Source organism: Nerophis ophidion, linkage group LG02 (genome assembly GCF_033978795.1).
Source record: "Nerophis ophidion isolate RoL-2023_Sa linkage group LG02, RoL_Noph_v1.0, whole genome shotgun sequence".
In the NCBI taxonomy this organism is placed as follows: domain Eukaryota; kingdom Metazoa; phylum Chordata; class Actinopteri; order Syngnathiformes; family Syngnathidae; genus Nerophis; species Nerophis ophidion.
The window spans coordinates 84,845,919-84,870,847 of NC_084612.1; the positions used below are offsets into that span (position 1 = coordinate 84,845,919).

The window sequence follows — 24,929 nt, forward strand, 5'->3', positions numbered from 1 at the left end:
TGATTCCTTGTTTGAAATTCACGGAGGTGAAACTTTACTATGGATCAGTGCGGACATGGATCCAAACCGAATGTCAACCAGCAGGTTTCGGTGAGAAAATTGTGGTTAAAAAGTCAGTTCTTACCGGATATCAGCTGAGCTTGTGCCGTCCATAAAGCTGCCGTCGACTTCCCTGAGACACTGAGCGTCAACACCCGGCCGTGGACGTACACTTCCGACTATCAGGTACTGTTAAACTCACTAAAACACTAGCAACACAATAGAAAGATAAGGGATTTCCTAGAATTATCCTAGTAAATGTGTCTAAAAACATAACATATGAATCCGTCTTAATGCAATCGCGTTTTTTCCTTTCTAGTCCGTCGCTATCAATATCTTCAAACACAAATCTTTCATCCTCGCTCAAATTAATGGGGAAATTTTCGTTTTCTCTGTCCGAATAGCTGTTTTTGTTGGAGGCTCCCATTAAAATCAATGTGAATATGTGAGGAGCCATCAACATGTGACGTCATCGTCTGCGACTTCTGGTAGAGGCAGGGCTTTTCTCCAATTGCGAACTTTGTCTTCGATGTTCTCTACTAAATCCTTTCAGCAAAAATATGGCAATATCGGGAAATGATCAAGTATGAGACATAGAATGGACCTGCTATCCCCGTTTGAATAAGAAAATCTCATTTCAGTAGGCCTTTAACTTGCACTTACAGATGTAGCGACCAACTGTTGTTACTGGCAGTGGTTTCATGAAGTATTCCTGAGCCCTTATGGTGATGTCCTTTACACACTGATGTCGCTTTTTGATGCAGTACCGCCTGAGGGATCAAAGGTCTGTAATATCATCGCTTACGTGCAGTGATTTCTCCAGATTCTCTGAACTTTTTGATGATTTTACGGACCATAGATGGTAAAATCCCTAAATTCTTTGCAATAGCTCGTTGAGAAACGTTGTTCTAAAACTGTTCGACAATTTGCTTACAAAGTGGTGACCCTCACCCCATCCTTGTTTGTGAATTACTTAGCAATTCATGGAAGCTGCCTTTATACCCAATCATGGCACCCACCTGTTCCCAATTAGCCTGCACACCAAATAAGTGTTTGATGAGTATTCCTCAACTTTATCAGTATTTATTGCCACCTTTCCCAACTTCTTTGTCACGTGTTGCTGGCATCAAATATGTTGTCTTTGTAGCATATTCAACTGAATATGGCTTGAAAATTATTTGCAAATCATTGTATTCCGTTTATATTTACATCTAACACAATTTCCCAACTCATATGGAAACGGGGTTTGTGTGTATATATATATAATCAATCAATCAATCAATGTTTATTTATATAGCCACAAAAGGGCAAGGAAAACTCACACCCAGTGGGCAGGGAGAATTAACATCCAGTGGGACGCCAGTGACAATGCTGACTATGAGAAACCTTGGAGAGGACCTCAGATGTGGGCAAACCCCCCCCCCCCCCCAGGGGACCGAAAGCAATGGATGTCGAGCGGGTCTAACATGATACTGTGAAAGTTCAATCCATAGTGGCTCCAACACAGCCACGAGAGTTCAGTTCAAGCGGATCCAAGACAGCAGCGAGAGTCCCGTCCACAGGAAACCATCTCAAGCGGAGGCGAATCAGCAGCGTAGAAATGTCCCCAACCGATACAGGCGAGCGGTCCATCCTGGGTCCCGACGAGCGGTCCATCCTGGGTCTCGACTCTGGACAGCCAGTACTTCATCCATGGTCATCGGACCGGACCCCCTCCACAAGGGAGGGGGGGACATAGGAGAAAGAAAAGAAGCGGCAGATCAACTGGTCTAAAAAAGGAGGTCTATTTAAAGGCTAGAGTATACAGATGAGTTTTAAGGTGAGACTTAAATGCTTCAATTATATTATTATCTCTCTCTCTCTCTCTCTCTCTCTCTCTCTCTCTCTCTCTCTCTCTCTCTCTCTCTCTCTCTCTCTCTCTCTCTCTCTCTCTCTCTCTCTCTCTCTCTCTCTCTCTCTCTCTCTCTCTCTCTCTCTCTCTCTCTCTCTCTCTCTCTCTCTCTCTCTCTCTCTCTCTCTCTCTCTCTCTCTCTCTCTCTCTCTCTCTCTCTCTCTCTCTCTCTCTCTCTCTCTCTCTCTCTCTCTCTCTCTATATATATATATATATATATATATATATATATATATATATATATATATATAATATGAGGAGAGTTCCCTCAGGAAAATTAAAATTCCAGCAGCAGTGTACATAATTAAGATCCAATTCAAAAAGTAAATAATGGGGGTAAAAATAGAAACAAAATAGAAAAATACTACTATAAGAATAAAAATGAAAAGCAACAATGAGAATAGAAATATAGCAGTAAAATAACAATATATGCTACTTCCAGGGTACAGGAATGACGTGTTAAATACCTGCCGTGGTGACTCCATTATTCATGTGCTCATTCAGACGCATGCTGTCATCTCTTGGAAACAGCTGGAGATGTTGAATATTTCAGTGCAAACTTTGACCGACTTTGTGAGGACGCGTGTTCGAGCCTATGGAACATGTGGCTGCATTTAGAAGGCATACATAAAGCAAATCAATGGCACGACGCTCGTTAAATAGCACTCAGCTAGTGAGACCTCGTTACTGTCCGGATGAAGCGTGGGGACAATTAGCGGGACTCAAGGCCACTGAAAACTTTGAAAAGTTTACACAAGTAAAACAGGCTGCAGGACTGCTTGTATCACACATGATATCGCACACAAACATGCTGCGGGACTGCTTGTATCGCACATATCACACACAAGTAAGCAGGCTGCAGGACTGCTTGTATCTCACATGATATCGCACACAAACATGCTGCAGGACTGCTTGCATCACACATATCGCACACAAGTAAGCAGGCTGCAGGACTGCTGGTATCGCACATTATATCGCACTCAAGTAAACAGGCTGTAGGACTGCTTATATCGCACACAAAACAGGCTGCAGGACTGCTTGTATCGCACATATCACACACAAGTAAGCAGGCTGCAGGACTGCTTGTATCTCACATGATATCGCACACAAACATGCTGCAGGACTGCTTGCATCGCACATATCGCACACAAGTAAGCAGGCTGCAGGACTGCTGGTATCGCACATTATATCGCACTCAAGTAAACAGGCTGTAGGACTGCTTATATCGCACACAAAACAGGCTGCAGGACTGCTTGTATCACACATGATACACTCAGCCAGCGAGACCTCGTTACTGTCCGGATGAAGCGCGGGGACAATTAGCGGGACTCAAGGCCACTGAAAACTTTGAAAAGTTTACACAAGTAAAACAGGCTGCAGGACTGCTTGTATCACACATGATATCGCACACAAACATGCTGCGGGACTGCTTGTATCGCACATATCACACACAAGTAAGCAGGCTGCAGGACTGCTTGTATCTCACATGATATCGCACACAAACATGCTGCAGGACTGCTTGCATCGCACATATCGCACACAAGTAAGCAGGCTGCAGGACTGCTGGTATCGCACATTATATCGCACTCAAGTAAACAGGCTGTAGGACTGCTTATATCGCACACAAAACAGGCTGCAGGACTGCTTGTATCACACATGATACACTCAGCCAGCGAGACCTCGTTACTGTCCTGATGAAGCGTGGTGGCGTGGGGACAATCAGCGGGACTCAAGGCCACTGAAAACTTTGAAAAGCGTCACGCTTTACACAAGTAAAACATGCTGCAGGACTGCTTGCATCGCACATATCGCACACAAGTAAGCAGGCTGCAGGACTGCTTGTATCTCACATGATATCGCACACAAACATGCTGCAGGACTGCTTGTATTGCACATTATATCGCACACACGCAAACAGGCCACAGGACTGCTTGTATCGCACATGATATCGCACACAAACATGCTGCAGGACTGCTTGCATCGCACATATCGCACACAATTAAGCAGGCTGCAGGACTGCTTGCATCTCACATGATATCGCACACAAACATGCTGCAGGACTGCTTGAATCGCACATTATATCGCACACAAGCAAACAGGCCGCAGGACTGCTTGTATCGCACATTATATCGCATTCAGGTAAACAGGCTGCAGGACTGCTTATATTGCACACAAACAGGCTGCAGGACTACTTGTGTCACACATGATACACTCAGCCAGCGAGACCTCGTTACTGTCCTGATGAAGCGTGGGGACAATCAGCGGGACTCAAGGCAACTGAAAACTTTGAAAAGTTTACACAAGTAAAACTGGCTGCAGGACTGCTTGCATCGCACATATCGCACACAAGTAAGCAGGCTGCAGGACTGCTTGTATCTCACATGATATCGCACATAAACATGCTGCAGGACTGCTTGCATCGCACATATCGCACACAAACATGCTGCAGGACTGCTTGTATCGCACATTATATCGCACACAAGTAAACAGGCTGTAGGACTGCTTATATCGCACACAAACAGGGTGCAGGACTGCTTGTATCACACATGATACACTCAGCCAGCGAGACCTCGTTACTGTCCTGATGAAGCGCGGTGGCGTGGGGACAATCAGCGGGACTCAAGGCCACTGAAAACTTTGAAAAGTTTACACAAGTAAAACATGCTGCAGGACTGCTTGCATCGCACATATCGCACACAAACACACTGCAGGACTGCTTGCATCGCACATATCGCACACAAGTAAGCAGGCTGCAGGACTGCTTGTATCGCACATGATATCGCACACAAACATGCTGTAGGACTGCTTGCATCGCACATTATATCGCATTCAAGTAAACAGGCTGTAGGACTGTATCGCACATGATATCGCACACAAACCGGCTGTAGGACTGTTTGTATCGCACATGATATCGCACACAAAGAGGCTGCAGGACTGCTTGTATCGCACATGATATCGCACACAAAGAGGCTGCAGGACTGCTTGTATCACACATGATATCGCACACAAAGAGGCTGCAGGACTGCTTGTATCACACATGATATCGCACACAAAGAGGCTGCAGGACTGCTTGTATCACACATGATATCGCACACAACATGCTGCAGGAGTGCTTGCATCGCACATGATATCGCACACAAGTAAATCATTTGTGCACGTATAAAGCTTTATTGTGGTTGTAGTCCAAACATAGAAGTACATGAGCACAGCAGCTCTGCCAGACGAGAGTACAAAATGTATAAAAACAAGTAAAAATGGAGGAAAAGGATGCTCTCCTTCCGTGCGTGGACAAAGTCATGAGGGAATAAACAACAACTCATTTCGCTTATATCAACCGCCGCTTATGTTGACTTGAATGTAAGAGTGAGGCACGAATAATAAGAATGTTGTCCCGAACACTTTAACAGTCAACTTGAATAAATGGATGTTTGACTTCTAGCCATGACAGTCCCGAGTGTCCAAAGTGCAGCCATTGGCGGCTGGCTAATAGTTTTGTATTGTAAAAAGACAAACTAGAAAGTGGAATATGTAATAATGTTAATAATATTAATAACATCTATCAGCTGAGCTGCAGGTTCTTTTCATACCTCACTCATTAGCATATTTACATCGGATTGCTTGTCGTTTTTTTTTTTTACAAAGTGTAAAAATATCAAAAGAGTAATAATTATTTTCATGTAGTTTTGGCCATGTTTTCCACATATTTGGAATCCATGGTGCACGTTGTTCCATGGTAAGGACTTGGAAGGGTCCTGCGAGAAAGTGGTGTCCAAAGTGCGGCCCGGGGGCCATTTGAGGCCCACAGCTAAATGTTTACTGGCCCGCCACACATTCTGGAAATGCTATTGCAAACATTTTAAAAAAACATTAAAAAAAAGTGGAATGAGGTGAAATCAAACTAGAAAAAATGGCAATGTTGACACAAAGCTGCCAAAGCAGGCTTTGTTTTCTTTTGTCTATATTTTTCTTTTTTTGCCATAGCTCCCAAAAAAAATAATAAATAAATTCAATGTTATAGTGAATTAGCGACCGGAATGAGAATCTGCTGTAATTAGTTCACATCAAACATTACAGTTTGAATAATTAGTTGGGGAAAATATTGCACATTTTGTGTGTTTGCAATAAAAAACAGTTTTCTATGACAAAAAGGGTATAAAACTAAAATAGTAAAAATCAACTGGTAAATCTGAAGTTGATCTCGAAATGTAAGCCTTGCAAGTAAAAAAAAACATCTAGACGTATTTCCAACACTGAAGGGACTGAGTAATTAGTGGGATTTTTAAAAACTGGCATCGCTTTAAAAAATAATAATGAATCAAAATTAATGTTGTTGAATATGAATATGGGGGCCTAAAACTTCTCAACCTCGAAGCTATGTGTCTCTCTTTAAAAGCATCAATTGTTCCAAAGATGTACTTAAATACTGAGTGGTACACAAGTGTCCTGTTGGACAGAAAACATGTAATGTATCAAAGAAAATTGTATCCTTTTTTACAAGTGATCCCCTCCCATTATTCTTATGTGGAGAATCTGCTGGGAAACATGGAGGGGTTCATAAAGGAAACAATCCACTCATGGTGGTGTTTTCAATTTCATGTGCCAAAAAAAAGAGATGATATTTTGCAGCAGATAATATGGATGAACTCTAATATTTTAATAGATGGAAAGCCTTTCTTTTGGAAAAATATGTTTGAAAGAGGAATAATTTTTGTCAATGATATGATCAATGAGAATGGTAAAATTATGAAGTATGATGAATTTAGAACTATATATGGTGATGCTTGTTCAAGCTTTTCCTTTAATCAACTAACTGGAGTAATTAGGAAAAGATGGAAACAAATAATTAATTATGGAACTACTAAATTACTAGTTTGTAAACCTCTAATAAGAAATTCTAGTTGGCAAAAAGGAACTAAAATTAATAAAAAAATATATAATTTTTATTTAATAAAGAAATCTTTGAAGGCTGTCCCATATAACACATATGGAAAATGGGAAGACTTTTTTGACTGCCCGTTGCCGTGGGATGCCATATTCAAACTAATCTACAAAACTACTATCGATGTGCAAAACCGTTATTTTCAAATTAAAATTATTTATAACTTCTTACCAACGGGGAAAATGTTAAAACTATGGAATATGACTGAGTCAGATGATTGCCGCTTTTGCTGTCAGGAATCTGAATCCACCCTGCATTTGTTTTGGTATTGTCATATTGTGTCTTCCTTTTGGGTGGAAGTTGAAAAAACGTGTTCAAGGATTGGTTTGTTTATGAAGCTTGATATAGTTTCTGTTATTTTAGGAGAGTTTATTGACAAGCATGACTTAGTTAATTTAATTATAGTACTTGGTAAAAGGTTTATTTTTAAGGCCAAAAATAGATATTCACTTAGTATTACTTTCTTTAAAACATTTATTCAGTATTTTTTAACTTTAGAAAGATACATGATTGACAACGATAATGATGCCAAAAAACATGAAAAAAGATGGGAAATCCTTAAAGGCTTATTATGAAAATGTAATAATGTTTATAGATATGCAACAACAGCAACATATATGCTATCTGTTGTTGTGTTCCCTTTTTTTTGAGTGTACAAAATGAAGGTGTGTGTTGAATCTGACTTGGACATAATATGGACTATACACAAATGCTTTTTATGAAAATGTAATTTTGTTTATAACTTATATGCAATCTGTTGTTTCCCTAATTTTTGTTGTTGCACATGGATGAGGGTGTGTGTTGCTGAGGCCCACTTTGACATTGTCTGGACTGGACCTGGTTTTAAAAACCTTTTAGACAAGTCTAATTCCATTAACAACCTGGTCTGATGAAGATAAGGTTATTTTTTTATTTTTTTTATTTTTAATAAAATAAAATGAGATTAAAAAAAAGGAAAACAATGACATTTTTTTTGGGATAAAAAAGAAAGTAAAATCATATAAAACAATTACATAAAAAATAGTAATTAATGATAGTGTTAGTGGACCGGCGACACACACAATCATGTGTGTTTCAGGGACTATGTCCCTTGCAGACTGTGTTATATATGTTGTGGGAACCAGCATTTTGGTAGCAGAAAGAAACAACCCTTTTTTGTGTGAGTGGGTGTGAATGGGGGAGGGAGGGGTTTTCTTTGGGGGGTTGATGCACTGATGGAAAGTGTATTTTGTGTGTTTTTGTGTTGATTTAATTAAAAAAAAAAAAAAAAAAAAAATTAATGTTGTTATGAATTATTGACCAATTTAAGGCTGTAATTAGTTCACATCAAACATTACACTTTGAATAATTAGTTGGGGAAAATATAGCATATTTTGTGTGTTTGCAATAAAAAACAGTTTTCTATGACAAAAAGGGTATAAAACTAAAATCGTAAAAATCAACTGGTAGATCTGAAGTTGATCTCGAAATGTAAGCCTTGCAAGTAAAAACAACAAAAAATCTAGACTTATTTTCAACTCTGAATGAAAAAAAAAATAATGAATCAAAATCAACGTTATTAATTATTGACCAATTTAAAGCTGTGATTAGTTCACATCAAACATTACACTTTGAATAATTAGTTGGGGAAAATATTGCACATTTTGTGTGTTTGCATTAAAAAACATTTTCTATGACAAAAAGGGTATAAAAACAAAAATGACATAAATCAACTGATTGATCTGAAGTTGATCTAGAAATGTAAGCCTTGCAAGTAAAAAAAACAACATTTATGACTTATTTCCAACACTGAATGAAAGGGACTTTGAGTAATTTAGTAGGATTTTTTAAAACTGGCATTGCTTTGAAAAAAATAATGAATCAAAATCAACGTTATGAATTATTGACCAATTTAAGGCTGTAATTAGTTCACATCAAACATTACACTTTGAATAATTAGTTGGGGAAAATATAGCATATTTTGTGTGTTTGCAATAAAAAACATTTTCAATGACAAAAAGGGTATAAAACTAAAATAGTAAAAATTAACTGATAGATCTGAAGTTGATCTCGAAATTTAAGCCTTGCAGTATAAAAAAAAAACATCTAGACTTATTTTCAACTCTGAAGGGACTGAGTATTTTAGTGGGATTTTTAAAAACTGGCATCGCTTTAAAAAATAATAATGAATCAAAATCAACGTTGTTATGAATTATTGGTCGATTTAAGGGATTAATTAGTTCACATCAAACATTACACTTTGAATAATTAGTTGGGGAAAATATTGCACATTTTGTGTGTTTGCAATAAAAAAAAAGTTTTTTATGACAAAAAGGGTATAAAACAAAAATAGTAAAAATCAACTGATAAATCTGAAGTTGATCTCGAAATGTAAGCCTTGCAAGTAAAAACAACAAAAAATCTAGACTTATTTTCAACCGAATGAAAAAAATAATAATGAATCAAAATCAACGTTATTAATTATTGACCAATTTAAAGCTGTGATTAGTTCACATCAAACATTACACTTTGAATAATTAGTTGGGGAAAATATTGCACATTTTGTGTGTTTGCATTAAAAAACATTTTCTATGACAAAAAGGGTATAAAAACAAAAATGACATAAATCAACTGATTGATCTGAAGTTGATCTAGAAATGTAAGCCTTGCAAGTAAAAAAAACAACATTTATGACTTATTTCCAACACTGAATGAAAGGGACTTTGAGTAATTTAGTAGGATTTTTTAAAACTGGCATTGCTTTGAAAAATAATAATGAATCAAAATCAATGTTATGAATTATTGTATGAATTATTGACCAATTTAAGTCTGTAATTAGTTCACATCAATAAAAAACATTTTCAATGACAAAAAGGGTATAAAACTAAAATAGTAAAAATCAACTGATAGATCTGAAGTTGATCTCGAAATTTAAGCCTTGCAGTATAAAAAAAAAAAACATCTAGACTTATTTTCAACACTGAAGGGACCTTGAGAAATTTAGTGGGATTTTTAAAAACTGGCATCGCTTTAAAAAATAATAATGAATCAAAATCAACGTTGTTATGAATTATTGACCGATTTAAGGCTGTAATTAGTTCACACCAAACATTACACTTTGAATAATTAGTTGGGGAAAATATAGCATATTTTGTGTGTTTGCAATAAAAAACAGTTTTCTATGACAAAAAGGGTATAAAACTAAAATCGTAAAAATCAACTGATAGATCTGAAGTTGATCCAGAAATGTAAGCCTTGCAAGTAAAAAAAAACCATCTAGACTTATTTTCAACTCTGAAGGGACTGAGTAATTTAGTAGGATTTTTAAAAACTGGCATCGCTTTAAAAAATAATAATGAATCAAAATCAATGTTGTTATGAATTATTGGCCGATTTAACGGATTAATTAGTTCACATCAAACATTACAGTTTGAATAATTAGTTGGGGAAAATATAGCATATTTTGTGTGTTTGCAATAAAAAACAAAAGTTTTTTATGACAAAAAGGGTATAAAACAAAAATAGTAAAAATCAACTGATAAATCTGAAGTTGATCTCGAAATGTAAGCCTTGCAAGTAAAAACAACAAAAAATCTAGACTTATTTTCAACTCTGAATGAAAAAAATAATAATGAATCAAAATCAACGTTCTTAATTATTGACCAATTTAAAGCTGTGATTAGTTCACATCAAACATTACACTTTGAATAATTAGTTGGGGAAAATATTGCACATTTTGTGTGTTTGCATTAAAAAACATTTTCTATGACAAAAAGGGTATAAAAACAAAAATGACATAAATCAACTGATAGATCTGAAGTTGATCTAGAAATGTAAGCCTTGCAAGTAAAAAAAAAAAACATCTAGACTTATTTTCAACTCTGAAGGGACTGAGTAATTTAGTGGGATTTTTAAAAACTGGCATCGCTTTAAAAAATAATAATGAATCAAAATCAATGTTATGAATTATTGGCCGATTTAAGGGATTAATTAGTTCACATCAAACATTACACTTTGAATAATTAGTTGGGGAAAATATAGCATATTTTGTGTGTTTGCAATAAAAAACAAAGTTTTTTATGACAAAAAGGGTATAAAACAAAAATAGTAAAAATCAACTGATAAATCTGAAGTTGATCTCGAAATGTAAGTCTTGCAAGTAAAAACAACAACAAATCTAGACTTATTTTCAACTCTGAATGGAAAAAAAAAATAATGAATCAAAATCAACGTTATTAATTATTGACCAATTTAAAGCTGTGATTAGTTCACATCAAACATTACACTTTGAATAATTAGTTGGGGAAAATATTGCACATTTAGTGTGTTTGCATTAAAAAACATTTTCTATGACAAAAAGGGTATAAAAACAAAAATGACATAAATCAACTGATTGATCTGAAGTTGATCTAGAAATGTAAGCCTTGCAAGTAAAAAAAACAACATTTATGACTTATTTCCAACACTGAATGAAAGGGACTTTGAGTAATTTAGTAGGATTTTTTAAAACTGGCATTGCTTTGAAAAATAATAATGAATCAAAATCAACATATATGTATATATGTGTATATATATATGTGTGTATATATGTGTATATATATGTGTATATATATGTGTATATATATATATATATATACACACATATATATATATATATATATATATATATATGTATATGTATATATATATATATATATATATATATATATGTATATGTATATGTAGGTGTGGGAAAAAAATCACAAGACTACTTCATCTCTACAGAACTGTTTCATGAGGGGTTCCCTCAATCATCAGAAGATAGATATATATATATATATATATATATATATATATATATATATATATATATATATATATATTGCTTTTGAAAAGGAAAAATAAGAACATTTTTAGTGTGGCACTCAGTGGAATATGTTTGGACTCCCCTGGTTTTACGTGTCTAACATGGGTCAAGTTCAGCTTTTTTCTGGTCGGGTTCAATGGAGCAATCACCATAGCAACATGGATACTGCTCAGCAGGTCCTGCAACTTTCGAAAGTACCAGCAGGCAGACCTTGTCCCACACTGGACCCAACAGTTTTCTGGCCGTCACTCAGGCCCTGGAGGAGCAGTCGCACATGCCCTGGCACAGACACTGGCAGAATCCGTAGACCAGGCACACGGTCAGGCTGGAGGGCACCAGGCTCACGCACACGATGCCCAGAGTCACTCTCTGGATGACCAGCAGGTAAATCCCTAGAGGCAGGGACCCAAAGTACAAGAAGCCCAGCAGCCAGACCAGGATGCGTGGCACGTGGTTACAGAACTTGGACAGGGAGTCCTGGTCCGCCGGCCCGTCGGAGCCCACCGACAGCGAGTCCAGGTTGTCGGAGCTGCTGTTGTGCTGCGAGTCGCCCTGCACCTCCATGATGGTGATGAAGAGGCAGTTGGAGGAATTGTGGGAAGGACTGGAGGAGAAGAAGCTCTTGGGGGACAGGACCACCTCCCGGTTGTGGTCTGAGCTCCAGCTTTTATCCCGCAGCGTCAAGCGAGACATGACGTTGGCGTCGTCCGGCAGGGCCGACACCTGGTAGTCCGTCATCTCCGTCTGGTGTCGACAGAACGGGCAGGAGATGCAGTCTGCGCCCTCGCCCACGTAGAGGATCTTCACCAGGCAGCGGGCGCATACCCGGTGGAGGCAGTCCAGGATCTTTGGTCTGCGGCTGTGGGCGTTGTAGCGCTGGTAGCAGATTTTACATTCCAGATCCTCTGACGGAGGACGCTCCTTTTCTTCCCACTCAGCTTGAGGGCAGATCATCTTGGCATCGAACTCTGAGGAGACAAGAAGTGGAGAGTTTAGTTCTATTGAAGGTCCTTGATAAGACTACTTGTCATAGTACTCTGAGGAGACTAGAGAGGTGGAGAGTTTAGTTCTATTGAAGGTCCTTGGTAAGACTACTTGTCATCGTGCTCTGAGGAGACTAGAGAGGTGGAGAGTTTAGTTCTATTGAAGGTCATTGATAGGACTACTTGTCATCGTGCTCTGAGGAGACTAGAGAGGTGGAGAGTTTAGTTCTATTGAAGGTCATTGATAGGACTACTTGTCACCGTGCTCTGAGGAGACTAGAGAGGTGGAGAGTTTAGTTCTATTGAAGGTCCCTGATAGGACTACTTGTCATCGTGCTCTGAGGAGACTAGAGAGGTGGAGAGTTTAGTTCTATTGAAGGTCCCTGATAGGACTACTTGTCATCCTGGCATTGTGCTCTGTGGAGACTAGAGAGGTGAAGAGTTTAGTTCTATTGAAGGGCCCTGGTAGGACTACTTATCATCTTGGCATTGTGCTCTGAAGAGACAAGAGGTGGAGAGTTTAGTTCTATTGAAGGTCCCTGATAGGACTACTTGTTATCGTCCTCTGAGGAGACAAGAGGTGGAGAGTTTAGTTCTATTGAAGGTCCTTGATAGGACTACTTGTCATCTTGGCATCGTCCTCTGAGGAGACAAGAGGTGAAGAGTTTAGTTCTATTGAAGTTCCCTGATAGGACTACTTGTCATCGTGCTCTGAGGAGATTAGAGAGATGGAGAGTTCAGTTCTATTGAAGGTCCCTGATAGGACTACTTGTCATCTTGGCATTATGCTCTGAGGAGACTAGAAAGGTGGAGAGTTCAGTTCTATTGAAGGTCCCTGATAGGACTACTTGTCATCCTGGCATTGTGCTCTGTGGAGAGTTTAGTTCTATTGAAGGTTCCTGATAGGACTACTTGTCATCGTGCTCTGAGGAGACTAGAGAGTTGGAGAGTTCAGTTCTATTGAAGGTCCCTGATAGGACTACTTGTCATCGTGCTCTGAGGAGACTAGAGAGATGGAGAGTTCAGTTCTATTGAAGGTCCCTGATAGGACTACTTGTCATTGTGCTCTGAGGAGACTAGAGAGGTGGAGAGTTTAGTTCTATTGAAGGTCCCTGATGGGACTACTTGTCATCGTGCTCTGAGGAGGCTAGAGAGATGGAGAGTTCAGTTCTATTGAAGGTCCCTGATAGGACTACTTGTCATCCTGGCATTGTGCTCTGTCGAGAGTTTAGTTCTATTGAAGGTTCCTGATAGGACTACTTGTCATCGTGCTCTGAGGAGACTAGAGAGATGGAGAGTTCAGTTCTATTGAAGGTCCCTGATAGGACTACTTGTCATCGTGCTCTGAGGAGACTAGAGAGATGGAGAGTTCAGTTCTATTGAAGGTCCCTGATAGGACTACTTGTCATCCTGGCATTGTGCTCTGTGGAGAGTTTAGTTCTATTGAAGGTTCCTGATAGGACTACTTGTCACCGTGCTCTGAGGAGACTAGAGAGATGGAGAGTTCAGTTCTATTGAAGGTCCCTGATAGGACTACTTGTCATTGTGCTCTGAGGAGACTAGAGAGGTGGAGAGTTTAGTTCTATTGAAGGTCCCTGATGGGACTACTTGTCATCCTGGCATTGTGCTCTGAGGAGACTAGAGAGGTGGAGGGTTCAGTTCTATTGAAAGTCCCTGATAGGACTATTTGTCATCGTGCTATGAGGACACTTAAGTGGTGGAGAGTTTAGTTCTATTGAAGGTCCCTGGTAGGACTCCTTATCATCTTGGCATCGTGCCCTGAGGAGACTAGAGGGGTGCAGAGTTTAGTTCTATTGAGAACTCCCAGATCCATGTGTGGAGCTCAGCGAACTCCAAGGATCTGGCGAAAGTCAGGTTAAGTCTCGGTTAGAGACCAGGAAAAATATGACCATGTCACACAAGAAAAAAACTTAAGATCTGCAACGTGGGTAGGAGGCCATGCGGTCCCAAGCTGCAGCCATCATACCATACCATTCCATACCATACTGTACCATAGCATACCATAACATACCATACTGCCAGGGTTTGAGGTGCAAAGACCTGGGGTTGGGGTATGTGGACTTTTCTGTCTATTAGACCATGGTTTGTTTTTTCTGTAGGGCTGGGAGTCTCTCCTCTCGGTCAACATCCCAGGTGTCTTTGAAAGTGATCTTCAGGGCGTCTTTCGCTGCACTGGTCTCACTGGGGTGTACAGAGCATGGCTCTGTCAAGGTTTTTATCACGTGCTTTGACTTGTGAACCAAAGATCACGGGTACAAGCTTCTTCTCCCTTTTGAGAGGGTGAAAAGCTCTGAGGAGGGAGGAGCTCAGGGTAGAACCGCTGTTCTTCCACATGGACAGGAGTCAGATGAGGTAGTTCAGGCATCTGGTCAGCATGCCTCTACGGGGAGGTGTTTAGGGCACGTCTGACCGATAGGTGGCAACGGGAAAGACCCAGGACTAGTCCCCAGCAGGCTTGGGAACGCCCCGGGAGGAACTGGAGGAAACGGCTGGAGAGAGGGAAGTCTCGACCTCCGCAACCCGAAAATACGGATGGAGTCGAACTGTAGATCCATCCATCCATCCATTTTCTACCGCTTATTCCCTTTTGGGGTCGCGGGGGGCGCTGGCGCCTATCTCAGCTACAATCGGGCGTAAGGCGGGGTACACCCTGGACAAGTCGCCACCTCATCACAGGGCCGAACTGTAGATATGGATTATTATTGGCTCAGCGAGCAAACGTACCAATGGTTTATTTGCTCTAATTGTCCATTCTGGCTCTCAAACTGATCATAACTTTGCCTTGCAGAGTGGAAAGCTTCTCCACGATGTCATCCAATTTGGGATTCAAATCGTAGATGTAGTATTGTAGCTACCTGAACTACATGCTGACATCCGATTTTAACATCATGTGTAGCGTAGGTGTGTAGCGTAGCCTGTGCTGGATGTATGGGATGGGCCTGCTTTGAGAACCCCTGGTTTAGACCTCAATGTATGGTCCTAGGAGACATGCTTGGATGAGAAATAAATGGTGTAGAAGCCCCTCCCAGAGGGGTTGATCAAACCTACTCAGTGGCTTAGTGGTTAGAGCAGGGGTAGGGAACCTATGGCTCTAGAGCCAGATGTGGCTCTTTTGATGACTGCATCTGGCTCTCAGATAAATCTTAGCTGACATTGCTTAACGCGATAATTATGAATAATTTCGCTGGTAATCACAGTGCTAAAAATAACGTACAAAATAGAAAACATTCTCATGCATTTATATCCATCCATCCGTTTCCTACCGCACCTGTTCAAGAAGTCTCATTAATGGTAAGAAGTATTTTATGTCACGATGGGGGGGGCGTTGCAGCTTGCTGCGGGGTCGTTCTCCCAGGAAGGCAGACGGACTACCCGGGACATGGCATTTAGGTAAAAACATGACTTAATTTTAACTAAAAAAATCTACAAACAAATATCGCTCACAGCGGAGGCACAACTTGGGCTAAAGAAGAAAGCTAACGCATAAACAGACTAAGAACATAAATCAAACAAAACTTACTTGGCATGGCATGAAGCACGAAACTATGGCAAGGCATGAAACAAGTCAGCACAGGGCGACTGACTGGCAAAGACGAGCTTAAATACTGCCTCTGATTAGTGCTCGGGAAGCAGGTGAGCGGGCGTTTTGTCCACCAGAGACAGGTGGACAAAATGAGTAACCAAGGAAACCAGACAAGGGAGTGGAAAAAAACAGGAACTTAAAGAGTGCAAAGGACAAACAGCACATGGCCAAACAAAAACATGATCAACAGACATGACATTTGATTTATTATTGGTTAGCTTCAGAATAACAATGTTATTAAAAAGAATAAGAGACTTATTTTACTCTAAAATGTTGGTCTTACTTAAAAATGCACGCATTTAGTTATATTCAGTGTTAAAAAATATTATATGGCTCTCACGGAAATACATTTTGAAATTTTTGGCTTTCATGGCTCTCTCAGCCAAAAAGGTTCCCGACCCCTGGGTTAGAGTGTCCGCCCTGAGATTGGTAGGTTGTGAGTTCAAATCCCGGCCGAGTCATACCAAAGACTGTTAAAATGGGACTCTTTACATACACACATATATATATATATATATATATATATATATATATATATATATATATATATATATATATATATATATATATATATATATATATATATATATATATATATATATATATATATATATATATATATATATATGTATATATATATATGTATATATATATGTATATATATATATATATATATATGTATATATATATGTATATATATATATATATATGTATATATATATATATGTATATATGTATATATATATATGTATATATATGTATATATATGTATATATATATATGTATATATATATATGTATATATATGTATATATATATATATATATGTATATATATATGTGTATATATATATATATATATGTATATATATATATATATGTAGGTAGGTAGGTGTGGGAAAAAATCACAAGACTACTTCATCTCTACAGATCTGTTTCATGAGGGGTTCCCTCAATCATCAGGAGATTTTAATGGAAGCATTCACATACAATGGTTTATATAGGGCACAGAGTGGGTGGGTACAAGCAGGCGTAGGGTGTGGTGATTGGCTCATGTGTTACCTAGGAGGTGTTTCCGTCTGTGGCGGCATGTTGAAATGATTTCACTGCGCTTGTTGAGGGATGATAGCTCTGGATGATATATAATAAACAGTTTCTCTTTTAAGCATAAGTTGCATCTTTTATTACCACTGTTGTAAGGTGTGCTGGATGCAAGAATTTGCCATGTTATAGAATATTCAACATTATTGTCTTTGAGGTTCCAAATGTGTTTGCTGAGTTCTGTAGAATTCTGCAAAGTCTGGTTTCTAAAGGAGGCGTTGTGATTATTCCATCTTGTTTTGAACGCTCCTTCGGTTAATCCTACGTACGTGTCGGATGTGTTAATGTCCTTGCGTATTACCTTTGCTTGGTAAACGACTGATGTCTGTAAGCACCCCCCGTTGAGAGGGCAATCAGGTTTCTTGCGACAGTTACATTCCTTATTGGTTTCAGAGTCGTTTAGTCTGGGGGTAGGCAGTCCTTTTGCAATTGCTTTGTTGTGGTTTGAAATGATTTGTTGCATGTTATTCATACAGCTGTAGCTCAATTTAATGTTGTTCTTGTTGAATATTTTTCTTAGGGTGTTGCCTTTGGGGAAGTGTTTGTCGATCAGAGTGAGGAACTTGCGGCCGATGTTGGTTGAGACGTCTTTGCTGAATGGCGGATTGTACCAGATGATGTTGTTTCGTTTTCTGCTCTTTTTTGGTTGGTTTCCTGGGGTGGGTTCATAGGTGAGGGTGAAGTTGTATCCGCTTTCATCAAGTGCTTTCTGGTACGGGGGGGTTGCTTGGTCGAATTCAGCTTTGCTGGATGACAGCATCGATAGCCTTTTATTAATTCCGGTAGGTATTCTTTTCGTGGTGGTGGGTGGGTGGTTGCTGTCGTGGTGCACGTATTGGAGTGTTGTGTTGGGTTTCGTGAATGGTTGGTAGCTGTTATTTCTCAGGTTGAAAGTGACGTCGAGGAAGTTGACGGTTTGCTTGTTGGCTTCAATCGTGATCCGTAGGCCGTTTTCTTTGAAGATTTGGCATATGCGCTTCTTGGTGTTCTCGCTGCTCCTTGGCGAGGCGCGGCACACTGCCAGTCCATCATCACGGTAAATACCAAGGTTCAGGTTGAGGCTATATATATATATATATATATATATATATATATATATATATATATATATATATAAATAAATAAATAAATGGGTTGTACTTGTATAGCGCTTTTCTACCTCCAAGGTACTCAAAGCACTTTGACACTACTTCCACATTTACCCATTCACACACACTGATGGAGGGAGCTGCCATGCAAGGCGCCAACCAGCACCCATCAGGAGCAAGGGTGAAGTGTCTTGCTCAGGACACAACGGACGTGACGAGGTTGGTTCTAGGTGGGATTTGAACCAGTGACCCTCGGTTTGCGCACGGCCACTCTCCCACTGCGCCACGCCGTCCCTTCTATTATTTCCTAAAAAAATTTGAGGACAGTGCTGACAGAACAGTTCATGTTGGTGATGACATATCAGGCTTGTGGGGGACTCAAATATCCCCAAATTTAATGGATCTCAAACTTTATTCACCACCTGGCTCTGCAAGGACTAACATAATGACCAGCATTAAAATACAGCAATGTAGTAGGCCTAAGTAGTCATTAAAAACAAGGCAACAGTTTTGTTAAACAAATACATATAGATCAGTTCATGTTGTTGATGACATAGCAGGATTGTGGGGGACTCCAACACCCCCTAATTTAATGGTTTTCAAACATTTTTCACCACCATAATGACCAGCATTAAAATACACAGTGTAGTAGGCCTAAGTAGTCATTATAAACAAGGCAGCAGTTTTGTTACACAAGTAAATCTAATATTTTGGCCACTGTAACATTTCACATTTGAATATAGGAAAATGAAAAACTGCATTAATCTAAAAATATTCACTGAAAACAACTGGATTGATGAGTGGGGCTTATTGACCATGCAATGACCAAGCTCGGGATCTTTCTGTGTGGAGTTTGCATGTTCTCCCCGTGAATGCGTGGGCTCCCTCCGGGTAATCCGGCTTCCTCCCACCTCCAAAGACATGCACCTGGGGATAGGTTGATTGGCAACACTAAATTGGCCCTAGTGTGTGAATGTGAGTGTGAATGTTGTCTGTCTATCTGTGTTGGCCCTGCGATGAGGTGGCGACTTGTCCAGGGTGTACCCTGCCTTCCGCCCGATTGTAGCTGAGATAGGCGCCAGCGCCCCCCGCCACCCCGAAAGGGAATAAGCGGTAGGAAATGGATGGATTGATGGATAATACAACTTTTTTTTTTAATTTCATGTTAATATTTTAGAAAATTTCTTTGTGAATAATGCATTAATTTAAAACAAAACAAAAAAATACACATGTATGCTAAAAAAATACGGTAGTGTAGAAGGCCTAAGTTGTCATTCAAAACAAGGCAGCAGATTTTTAGACAAGTATATATAATATTTTGGCCACTGTAACATTACACATTTGAATATAGGAAAATAAAAAACTGCACTACTCTAAAACTATTCCCTGAAAACAAATGTATTGATTGGTGGGGCTTATTGACCATGCAATGACCAATTAACATATACATAATACATTTTTTTTATTTTATGTTAATATTTTAGCAGATGTCCTTGTGAATAATGCATTGATTTTAAACAAACCAAAAAAAATGTTAGGCCTAGTAGTCATTAAAAACAGTAAATATAATATTTTGGCCACTATAGCATTACACGTTTGAATATAGGGAAATAAAAAACTGCACTAATCTAAACATATTCACTGAAAACAACTGCATTGATGGGTGGGGCTTATTGACCATGCAATGATAAATAAATAAATGATAAATGGGTTGTACTTGTATAGCGCTTTTCTACCTTCAAGGTACTCAAAGCGCTTTGACACTACTTCCACATTCACACACACATTCACACACACTGATGGAGGGAGCTGCCATGCAAGGCGCCAACCAGCACCCATCAGGAGCAAGGGTGAAGTGTCTTGCTCAGGACACAACAGACATGACGAGGTTGGTACTAGGTGGGATTTGAACCAGGGACCCTCAGGTTGCGCACGGCCACTATCCCACTGCGCCACGCCGACCAATTAACATATATATAACAAAAAAACATATTTTATTTTATGTAAATATTTTTGCAAATTTCCTTGTAAATAGGGCATTGATTTAAAACAAAAAAACCCACAAATGTAAGATAAAAAAATATGGTCATGTAGTAGACTTAAGTAGTCATTAAAAACAAGGCTAGACAAGTATATATAATAATTTGGCCACTCTTACATTACACATTTGAATATATTTGTTTATATGTCCATCCATTTTGTACCGCTTGTCCCTCTGGGGGTCGCTAGGTTGCTGGAGCCTATCCCAGCTGCATTTGGGTGGAAGGCGGAATACACCCTGGACAAGTTTAACCGTCTTTTTATTAATTTTTTTGTTTTATGGCGTTCTCGCCATAGAAAACTTAATTTTTTTTTTTTCATCAAACACACAAACTATGCAGTACTTTCCAAAAATATATTTCAAAGAGTAATATTTCATTTGAATTAGTGCCTTAACAACGTTGATTTTGATTCATTATTATTTTTTGAGCAATGACAGTTCTAAGTTAATAAAAAAAAAAACAGCCTGCATGTCAGCTTTTTGTTATTAAAGTCATAATTGCAACTTTTTCTATTTACATTTCGCCTGTTTGCTCTTTATTTCCACCTTTTTATGTTTTTTCTGTAAGTAATTTTGAACGGGCCTCGGGTCGTTAAAGAAGGGTCAGAAATGGCCGGCTTTGGACACCCCTGATGTCACCTACTCCCAGGTGCCAACAACTTTGGCGTTTTATCAGTTTTTGCAGCTGAACTCTTCACAGATAGATGCGATAGGTGGATGTTACACTGGCATTTTCCCAGCATGCTTCAGTGCTGCCAGCTGCCTCTTGAATATTTCAGCCTGCAGCATGTTTGCCTTCAGCAGAAAAAGCTTGAAAAACATAAGGCAGAGCTGCTTAATCAGTCATGAGTGCTGTGTTGGCCCTGACACATAAATGTAGCAAAACACACACACACACACACACTTGTAATTGTTACCTTCTTGAGACCTCCGATAAATGCCTACCTCTTTAGGACCACCCTCTCGTGATGTATAAATATTTGTATTTACAACATGAATAATATATACATACTATGCACATATAAAAAAGCTTGTGAAAAATGAGTTGGAATTTTACAAGAAAAAAATAAGATCAATGTTTATTTATATAGCCCCAAATCACAAATGTCTCAAAGGACTGCACAAATCATTACGACTACAACATCCTCGGAAGAACCCACAAAAGGGCAAGGAAAACTCACACCCAGTGGGCAGGGAGAATTCACATTCAGTGGGACGCCAGTGACAATGCTGACTATGAGAAACCTTGGAGAGGACCTCAGATGTGGGCAACCCCCCCCCTCTAGGGGACCGAAAGCAATGGATGTCGAGCGGGTCTAACATGATACTGTGAAAGTTCAATCCATAGTGGCTCCAAGACAGCAGTGAGAGTCCCGTCCACAGGAAACCATCTCAAGCGGATCAGCAGCGTAGAGATGTCCCCAACCGATACAGGCGAGCGGTCCATCCTGGGTCCCGACGAGCGGTCCATCCTGGGTCTCGACTCTGGACAGTCAGTACTTCATCCATGGTCATCGGACCGGACCCCCTCCACAAGGGAGGGGGGGACATAGGAGAAAGAAAAGAAGCGGCAGATCAACTGGTCTAAAAAGGAGGTCTATTTAAAGGCTAGAGTATACAGATGAGTTTTAAGATGAGACTTAAATGCTTCTACTGAGGTAGCATCTCGAACTGTTACCGGGAGGGCATTCCAGAGTACTGGAGCCCGAAGATTTTGGCATTATTATAATAAAAGTTGGCATTTTACTCAAAGCAAGTCAACATTTTACAAGAAAAACTGAACATGTGTGCAATGTTATGATAAAAGTGGGAATTTTACTCTATCAGTCACAATTTTACAAGAAAAGTTTAAAATGTCGGCAATTTTTATAGATAGATAGATAGTACTTTATTGATTCTTTCAGGAGAGTTCCTTCAGGAAAAAAAAAAATGAAAGACGAATTCATTTGTTAGTGAGCCTTCTTCTAGCAGGCACTGTCACATTAAATTAAAAGTTAAGTTAACTTGAACTTAATGTGTTATGAAAAGAGTCGTAATTTTACCCAACAAAAGTCACAATTCTTTAAGAAAACTTAAAAATGTTGGCAATATTATGGTAAGGATGTGAATTTTTCTCGGCAAAATAATGACAAAAGTCATCGTTTCCCTCCAGAAAAATGTCACCGTTTTACAAGAACAACAAAACATTTTGGATTATTGTGATAAGTCAGAATTTTATTTGACAAATGTCACCATTTTGCATTACAAAGTTGTAATTTTACATAAAAAAGTAATCATTTTACGAGAAAATATTGCAATATTACAATAACCGAAAGATTATAAAACATCTTTCCCAATTTTATATAAAAAAAAGTCGACACATTGAGAAAAAGACTGCTTTTAGTTATTAATATAATTATTATGTTTTTATCTTTTGTTTGTAATTGGTTGTTAATCTTCCTTATTTACTTCAAGTTATTACACTATGTCTCTATATACATATTTATTTATTTTGTATTAATTTTGGCCAAAGGGGGCTCATTTCAATGTCTTGCACACACTTGTTATTTCATATATAAAGAAGTGTATTTACAACATGAATGATATATACATACTATGCACATATAAAAAAGCTTGTTGTGAAAAATGATTTGGAATTTCACAAGAAAAACTTAATTTTGAAAGCATTGCAATAAAAGTTATAATTTTACTCAACGCGAGTCAAAATTTCACAAGAAGAACTGAACATTTGTGTAATATTATCATAAAAGTTGGAGTTCTACTCAACAATTTTAGGAGAAACGCTTAAAATGTTGGCAATTTTATGAAAAGAGTCGTCATTTTACTCGACAAAAGTTACAATTTTACAAGAAAACTTAAAAATGTTGGAAATATCATAATAATAATGAGAATTTTACATGACTTTTGTCGTAATTTTACTCAAAAAAAAAGTCACTATTTTACGAGAACAACAAAATTTATTACAAATGTCACCAAATCGCATTAAAAAGTAATTATTTTACATAAAGTAACAATTTTACGAGAAAATATTGCAGTATTACAAAAACAGAAAGAACATGAGAAATAGTTGCCAATTTTATAAAAAAAAGTTGACACATTGTAAGAAATATATTTTTTTATTTGAAATTGTTTTTTAATTGTCATTATTTACTTCAAATTATTACAGTATGTCTTTATATACAGAATATATCTATTTCAAAAAAATAAATTTCGGCCAAAGGGGGCACATTTCAATGTCTTGCACACACTTGTTATTTCATATATAAAGAAGTGTATTTACAACATGAATAATATATACATACTATGCACATATAAAACAGCTTGTTGTGAAAAATGAGTTGGAATTTCACAAGAAAAACTTAATTTTGAAAGCATTGTAATAAAAGTTATAATTTTACTCAACGCGAGTCAAAATTTCACAAGAAGAACCGAACATTTGTGTAATATTATTCTAAAAGTTGGAGTTTTACTCAACAACAGTCGCAATTTTACGAGAAAAGCTTAAAATGTTGGCAATTTTATGAAAAGAGTCGTCATTTTACTCGACAAAAGTTACAATTTTCCAAGAAAACTTAAAAATGTTGGAAATATCATAATAATAATGAGAATTTTACTTAACTTTTGTCGTAATTTTACTCAAAAAAAAGTCACTATTTTACGAGAACAACAAAATTTATTACAAATGTCACCAAATTGCATTAAAAAGTAATAATTTTACATAAAGTAACAATTTTACGAGAAAATATTGCAGTATTACAAAAACAGAAAGAATATGAGAAATAGTTGCCAATTTTATAAGAAAAAATTGACACATTGTAAGAAAAATATTTTTTTCTTTGAAATTGTTTTTTAATTGTCATTATTTATTTCAAATTATTACAGTATGTCTTTATATACAGAATATATCTATTTCAAAAAAACAACTTTTGGCCAAAGGGGGCACATTTCAATGTCTTGCACACACTTGTTATTTCATATATAAAGAAGTGTATTTACAACATGAATAATATATACATACTATGCACATATAAAACAGCTTGTTGTGAAAAATGAGTTGGAATTTCACAAGAAAAACTTAATTTTGAAAGCATTGTAATAAAAGTTATAATTTTACTCAACGCGAGTCAAAATTTCACAAGAAGAACCGAACATTTGTGCAATATTAGGATAAAAGTTGGAGTTTTACTCAACAACAGTCGCAATTTTACGAGAAAAGCTTAAAATGTTGGCAATTTTATGAAAAGTCATAATTTTACTCGACAAAAGTTACAATTTTCCAAGAAAACTTAAAAATGTTGGAAATATCATAATAATAATGAGAATTTTACTTGACTTTTGTCGTAATTTTACTCAAAAAAAAGTCACTATTTTACGAGAACAACAAAATTTATTACAAATGTCACCAAATCGCATTAAAAAG

At 37.9% G+C, this 24,929-nt stretch overlaps 2 protein-coding genes across 2 annotated transcripts in view; one reads left to right on the forward strand and one right to left on the reverse strand.

Moving 5' to 3' along the window:
- The window catches only part of cep89 (centrosomal protein 89), a 124,833-nt gene that overhangs the window by 68,376 nt on the left and 31,528 nt on the right, over window positions 1–24,929 (forward strand). The window lies entirely within an intron of this gene.
- The window catches only part of zgc:165481 (uncharacterized protein LOC100073327 homolog), a 38,526-nt gene continuing 25,346 nt past the window's right edge, over window positions 11,750–24,929 (reverse strand). Inside the window, exon 2 of the mRNA XM_061892631.1 lies at window positions 11,750–12,662. Coding sequence (XP_061748615.1) covers window positions 11,944–12,662 — 719 coding nt within the window. The 3' untranslated portion in view covers window positions 11,750–11,943. The remainder of the gene's footprint in view (window positions 12,663–24,929) is intronic.